Source organism: Drosophila ananassae, chromosome 3R (genome assembly GCF_017639315.1).
Source record: "Drosophila ananassae strain 14024-0371.13 chromosome 3R, ASM1763931v2, whole genome shotgun sequence".
Classification (NCBI taxonomy): domain Eukaryota; kingdom Metazoa; phylum Arthropoda; class Insecta; order Diptera; family Drosophilidae; genus Drosophila; species Drosophila ananassae.
The window spans coordinates 20,840,989-20,848,724 of NC_057930.1; the positions used below are offsets into that span (position 1 = coordinate 20,840,989).

General features: G+C 36.4%; 1 protein-coding gene across 3 annotated transcripts in view; it reads left to right on the forward strand.

Moving 5' to 3' along the window:
• LOC6497336 (discoidin domain-containing receptor 2) overlaps positions 1-3,568 on the forward strand; it is a 45,705-nt gene extending 42,137 nt beyond the window's left edge. For 2 of the 3 annotated variants that reach the window (XM_032451581.2, XM_032451582.2), the window contains exons 15-16: positions 1,547-1,919; positions 1,976-3,568. In XM_032451581.2, coding sequence (XP_032307472.1) covers positions 1,547-1,919; positions 1,976-2,140 — 538 coding nt within the window. In that variant the 3' untranslated portion in view covers positions 2,141-3,568. The remainder of the gene's footprint in view (positions 1-1,546; positions 1,920-1,975) is intronic. The other variant, XM_014906169.3, reaches the window with a different exon arrangement.
• Positions 3,569-7,736: the final 4,168 nt, after the last annotated feature.

Consider the following 7,736-nt stretch of genomic DNA (forward strand, 5'->3'; position numbering starts at 1 on the left):
ATTCATGAAATTGTAATTGTTTATGGCATATCAGAGAGACATTATGGGGGAAATTTTCATTTATTTTAATATCCTACCAATCACACACTCACCCTTAGACCCCGACCATTTTCAATAAATTGCCATTTGCATAAAATCAACATTAATGGCCGCAACAACATCCTACGTACTACCTTTTTAAAGACCTCTTACTCCGTGCAATTTTTAATTAAAAACCATCGTACAACAAAAGCGAAAAAAATTGCAATTATGGCCAACTTGTTTCTCCTGTCGATACTGAGAAATGTGAAGGACAGTACTGATTTGATTCATAAAAGCAGATGTCATTGTATTTTAAAATGAATTTTTAAGTGAGTTACATAAAATTATTCTGAAAAACTTTTGAAACGACAAGGTTAGACTCTCTTGGGAAGACTAACGTGTATTGACTAAAAATAGAAAAGCTATTTGTGTCAAACTAACTCCATTCCGATTGCGTATAATTCGCAATCATAATTATGACGACCTTAAATTCCAATTTCCATCGGTTCCTGGGAGTGGGCGAGTTCGCCCAAGTGCATTCCCAAAGTCAATCAGTACGCTTTGCTATAGCAACTACTTCCGCCTGGTTGAACATTATTTCCTGCTTCGATAGCACAAGGGTATTTCGGATGATGTGACAGTGTCATGGCAACGACAACGGCTGGAGGGAGCTGTGGAGCCGAGAGGATGGAAGGAGTATGTCCAATGGAAGCTTAAGCCGGAGATTCTGCGATTTCGGCTGCGGATGCTGGCTATCAAAATCGAACTAAACTGAACTGAACCGACGAGAACAGAACCATTCCATTCCTATTTTATTTACACATGTCGCGATGTCAGGGGTTAAATGGATGCATGCAGGGGTTAAATGCACACTCCTGGACCGATGCTACTCCACTCCAGTACACCCCACCCCCAGTGACCTCTATCGGCAATAGCAGTAGCAACGACGTTACCTTTAAACGACGTCCATTACATTCCACCTGATCACATTTCAGATGGCAAATGGCAGGGCCCCCATTTCACATGTATTCGTTGACATGTGAAATTGTTGCGCAAGTCTCCAGGCGGTGTTTGTCTCAGTTTTCCGGGTTCTTTTCGTGGGGGAAAGGGCGTTGAAATTTGTGCAAGTGCCCATTTGTCAGCTCTATTCAAATTAATTAAATTCTGCATAAGCGGTGCGACATAATCGATAAGTATTACAAAGAGCCAGACGTCAGTTGCAATTCATTAAAATGTATGTTTAATAACCTTACATAAGTACTAATGATGTGGGGAGGTAGGGTCCTCTTGTTAAAGTAGTTACATACTTTTATACATTGCGTTAAGTCAGAATGCCAGGTCTTTTAAGCCAGTTAATCAAAGATATATTGATTTAACTTTAATCATATAATAAAAGAGATATGTCTGAACTCTTCAATCAAATATTTAATGATAAAGCTATATCTTTGTGGCCAATGATTACATTAGATTTTTCTCTTGGACTCTGGCCATTGTGTGTAAATATTTCTTTATCTTTCTCTTGTAGAAGCTGTATTATTGGCTCAGAACTAAGTGTCAAAGTATGCTCCATTGGAACTGTGATATATCGCTCGGCCTATTCATCCGATTATTGTCAGTTTGAAGCCAAAAATGGCAGACAATCTCAACCGTTACCGATTCGCTGGATGGCCTGGGAGAGTGTCCTAAAGGTAAGATTATTTTTAGACAAATGTATTCATTTCTATAATCCAAACTTGTCTTTTTTTAAGGATAAATTCACTACGAAGTCAGATGTTTGGTCCTTTGCCGTTACCTTATGGGAAATATTGACATTCGCCAGGGAGCAGCCGTACGAGCACATGTCGGACAAAAATGTTATTGAAAATATTGGTCACATCTACGAGAACGACAAAATGCATGTAAGTCTCATAAAAAATACGAAAATATGACAAAAACTAAAGCTTTCCTTACCCAGGAACTCTTACACATGCCCACCAACTGTCCTCGGGAAATTTATGACCTTATGTGCGAGTGCTGGCAGCGGAACGAGTCAAGTCGGCCCAGTTTCCGGGAGATACATATGTTTTTGCAACGAAAGAATTTAGGTTTTAAGCCTACCAATCACGATCTAACATATTAAATTTTTATCAAATTTTTAGGTTTTCAAAGTCACGAGCAAAAAATAATTTACATGAATTAATAATAATTAATTAAGATTAGTATTATAAAGAAAATATTGGGACTCTAATGCTTTTAAAAGCGAGAGCAACGATTGATGAAAATCATTAGAATATGATAAGTATTTGATGCAAAAATAAGTAAACATAATTTTCACAAAATTGGATAAACAGGATCATAGTTATCATATTTTTGCTTAAAGAAATGCCACCACAAACTTTTCTTTAGTATAGCAGCTTCGGTAATCGTAGGGTATTTTAAGTAATATTTAAAATAGAATTACAGTTTACAAAACAATGTTTGAAAGCTGAACTTTTAATTGAGCAACATCGATTTTCCAAACGGGGTTGGAAGCCCCTTTTTAGACGGGCTTTTAAAAAATCACATATCCCAACTGTCAACTCAAAACAAACGAATAGAATTTATAAAAAATACAAAGAAAAGATTATACATATAAATGTACCTATCGCTCTCCACCTCCCAATCTTCTAGTTTTTGCTTTAAATATTTAAATGTATATGAATAAATTAGGTACACTTGCCTAAACCTCTCCCCATTTCCAATGACAATCTATCCCAACCCAAAATCTAATTTTGGTGTTGGGGCTCTTTAAATATGAAATATAATTAAAACCTGCGTATAATTTCGACAATAAAAACTAAAAAAAATGAAATTTAATTTATTATAGAAATGCTTTATATAGGAGAACCCATCCTAGGATAACCTCAATCATTTAGTTACAAATATAACCTATGAACAAGTCAATTAGACTCATATCAAAAATACCTACTGTTTCGTTTCGATGTATCTTGTGCCTTCTGCTGCTATCAATCATCTGAAAAATCAGAAAAATATTATTTTTGCATTCTCTTAAACGCTTTAAAATGGTTTCGCTGTAAAAAAACAGAACTATAAATGTATAAAAATTAAGAATTAAAGTCTAAATTTAGGCAGCTCAGAAATTTAAAAAGGTAGTCTCACTTATAATATATGTATGCTTTATTCATTAAAGTTAGGTTCTATTGCATAGGCTTAGACTAAAGTTTAAAGATTTAATCATCGTATTATTTACAAGCTATATAAAAGTTTGCAAAACTAGTTATTAATCACAAAAGTGTAAAATAAAGTAATTGGAAAATAAACAATGTTTGGAAAACACAGCAATATGTACACCCTTACAGTTGCTAAACTTAGTTGGATGGGTTTGAAATGTAAATAAAAATACAATTATTTTGTCTTGAAAATTAAACCCCGAAAATCTAGGCACATCAAATTAATTTTTTCAAATACTAATAATTATAAAGTATTGAATTGACAGCTACAAATTATGAATATTTTTAAGTAAAAAATGTAAGTAGGAATTAAGTGCAAAAATAAATACAGCGTATGAAACTTCACTCCAGACTCGATTTTATGGGGTGGGCCGGGGGATTATGTAGCAGTCTTAGCCCGAAAACGAAATGAGACTTTGAGCCTCCGAGTGCAAGACCACAGCTGAGACCTGCTCGACAAATCCCTTCTCTGGACAACAGGTTTTGCTCCGGACTCAGTCACCCTTCTTGGCAGGGAGCACTCCCCTTGAAATTAAAGAACATAAAAACAAAAATCCGGTGGTTAATGGAGTGGAGAGGTAAAAAGAAACAATGTGGAATATTTTAAAATAATGGAAATGATTTACAGGGCCCCATAGAAACGGGTGGAACTTCTAAAAGTAATTTTTGGCTAGCAAGGAAATGACTTTAAAACTTATAATACGACCTTAGATATCTGTGTCTTTGGAAAGTTCTATCCGAACCTTAAATTAAATATCTTAAAACTACTTGAGTTCGATGTCGCCTCACTCTTTCTACCTCTATCAATATATGCACACAGGTTCTTTATTAGATTTAGAGAATCCCCTTCAAAAAAGCATGGAGGAACAATATGGCCCCCTGCGATGGCTATATCTTTGTCAATACTCATCCGATCCTTAAGCGGAGTACCTTAAACGATTTGTCCATCAATTCCCTTTCAATCTGCATCAAAATCTAGGAACAAATAATTTTTTAGATTTTTGAAATGTTGAAAAGTGCATGGAGCCTCAATATGGCCCCCTGCGATGGCTATATCTTTGCCAATACTCATCCGATCCTTAAGCGGAATACCTTAATCGATTTGTACATCGATTCCCTTTCAATTTGCATCAAAATCTAGGAAAAAATTATTTTTTCGATTTTTTCTCAAATTTCCTGGAGGATCCCCATTGAAATGTTGAAAATTGCATGGGGCCACATTATGGCCCCCTGCGATGGCTATATCTTTGCCAATACTCATCCGATCCTTAAGCGGAATACCTTAATCGATTTGTACATCGATTCCCTTTCAATCTGCATCAAAATCTAGAAACAAAATATTTTTTAGGTTTTTTCTCAAATTTCCTGGAGGATCCCTTTTGAAATGTTGAAAAGTGCATGGAGCCTCAATATGGCCCCCTGCGATGGCTATATCTTTGCCAATACTCATCCGATCCTTAAGCGGAATACCTTAATCTATTTGTACATCGATTCCCTTTCAATCTGCATCAAAATCTAGAAACAAAATATTTTTTAGATTTTTTTTCAAATTTCCTGGAGGATTCCTTTTGAAATGTTAAAAAGTGCATGGAGCCTCAATATGGCCCCCTGCGATGGCTATATCTTTGCCAATACTCATCCGATCCTTAAGCGGAATACCTTAATCGATTTGTACATCGATTCCCTTTCAATTTGCATCAAAATCTAGGAAAAAATTATTTTTTCGATTTTTTCTCAAATTTCCTGGAGGATCCCCATTGAAATGTTGAAAATTGCATGGGGCCACATTATGGCCCCCTGCGATGGCTATATCTTTGCCAATACTCATCCGATCCTTAAGCGGAATACCTTAATCGATTTGTACATCGATTCCCTTTCAATCTGCATCAAAATCTAGAAACAAAATATTTTTTAGGTTTTTTCTCAAATTTCCTGGAGGATCCCTTTTGAAATGTTGAAAAGTGCATGGAGCCTCAATATGGCCCCCTGCGATGGCTATATCTTTGCCAATACTCATCCGATCCTTAAGCGGAATACCTTAATCTATTTGTACATCGATTCCCTTTCAATCTGCATCAAAATCTAGAAACAAAATATTTTTTAGATTTTTTTTCAAATTTCCTGGAGGATTCCATTTGAAATGTTGAAAAGTGCATGGAGCCTCAATATGGCCCCCTGCGATGGCTATATCTTTGCCAATACTCATCCGATCCTTAAGCGGAATACCTTAATCGATTTGTACATCGATTCCCTTTCAATTTGCATCAAAATCTAGGAAAAAATTATTTTTTCGATTTTTTCTCAAATTTCCTGGAGGATCCCCATTGAAATGTTGAAAATTGCATGGGGCCACATTATGGCCCCCTGCGATGGCTATATCTTTGCCAATACTCATCCGATCCTTAAGCGGAATACCTTAATCTATTTGTACATCGATTCCCTTTCAATCTGCATTAAAATCTAGAAACAAAATATTTTTTAGATTTTTTCTCAAATTTCCTGGAGGATCCCTTTTGAAATGTTGAAAAGTGCATGGAGCCACAATATGGCCCCTTGCGATGGCTATATCTTTGCCAATACCCATCCGATTCTTGAGCGGAATACCTTAATCGATTTGTACATCGATTCCCTTTCAATCTAAATCAAAGGTTGGGAATAAATTATTTGTTAGATTATTTTGGTAAAATTTTCTAGAGGATTCCGTTAGTGTTTCATTTTAATTGTATTAAAGATTTATTTTATTTCTCTATAGAGTTGAATTTAAATGATATTCATTGTTTGAGGTGACTGGAGTCATTATAAATCCAAACGACACCCAAGTATTTTAGTATCCATTAGTTATCAGAGCCTATTTGACATCCGCAGAAAGGAAGAGCCACACACACGAACATATGCACCTAATCCTCCGCCGGAAGCTGCAAATATGTACGGCTTCTCCGTGCTCAGCCATCCTGCTGTGCTTTTCGTACTATATATGTAATTATTTGTGCGGTTTAAGGAAGCTTTTGGAAAAGCTAGGATGTAGGATGGGATTTGATTTCCTTTTTTGTTTTCCCGCTAATTGGAAAATGCGGCGGCAGTAAAATGAGTAACGAGAGCTAATCCACATATTTGCCGTTCCATGTTACACATTCGGGAAAGCTTTAAGTTGAACCTGCAATCTAAATCAATAAGTTTATATGTGGAGCAGATCCCAGGCGCCCGCACCATGTTTGGGATCTCCCGGGGGCTTCCGATGATTACTTTACTTGGTTCCCCTTTAAGGTCTGCGAAATCAAAATCCCAGACGCAATCTTTGATTTTATTGTGGACAAACAAAAAAGTCGGGGCGAAAAGAGCAAACTGCCAGCAGCTACCAGAAAATTAAGAAGGAGGATGGCGAAGGAGAAGAGAAGTCCCGGAAGAAAGGATGCCTGCAGCATATGCGCTCAGAGATTTACGTTTGGTTGGAAAAACAAAAATTTTTGACATAAACCTTGGAGCTTGTTTACACAATGTACGCATGAGTCAATTAAAAAAACTTTCGAGTATTTCAAGGCTCTTGGGAGTTTAGTTGCCAGCCAAGAGATTAGAAACTAAGGTCTTCAAAATAACACTTAGAAAGTATGTTAAACCAGTAAGCATAGAAATTGTTAATTGTTTCTTTATTATTAAAGGACCTCCCTTAAAACTCTCAACTATGAATAAAAAAAAAGACTGTAAAAACTGTAATGTTGCAGATGCACATGATGGTGAGGGCGAGACCCCAATCCAGGACCAGTACTCCCAAGCCGTCCCCAGGCGTCTTGAGGATTTGTTCTTTTTATGTTTATTATTTTTCTTGCCATTCGGTGACTAGCTGTGTGGGTTTTTTTCCGCCACGTGCCAACAGCCACCCCCTTGAGCAACAGTCGCTCCCCTCGAGAAGTCTACGCAATCCCCGTCTGAAAGTCATTGCGTTTCCATCTTATGTGGTTGGTAACAGCCCATCCACTTCTTCCCCATCCCAGCCAAAGGTCATCAAAAAGGGCGCAAACATGCATTTACGTCGTTTGCCTTTGCATTGGCTTATTTAAATTGGGACACATCCTGAGCCCTTTTTTTCCTTTAGGCGTGTGATTCAGGTCCCGTGAGGCTCACTACTTTCAATAAACATTTATTTGTGTTTGTAAGACGGCTTCTTTGTGGGCATACGGATTAAGTGGAATTTGCCTTTTTACTAATGCAAAAATGATTTATTATTTCAATCGAGCTAGAAATACTTTGATGTGCTTCTGAAAGTGGTACGACTTTATTAAAATTTTCAGGGAATATTTTTAAAAATAGTCATTAGTCATTATCATGTAAAATACTCCCCTTTTTGTTTTTCCTCATTTTAAATTATATTCCTATTTTTTTTTAAATCCACAAAACTGTGCAATAAAATATTAAATTTATGAATTCCTTTCCAGATGAAAATTTTTGAATGATTTTAATTTTAGCGCCAAATACATTGGCAGTTTATTGACAATATTCAACAGCCGTGGC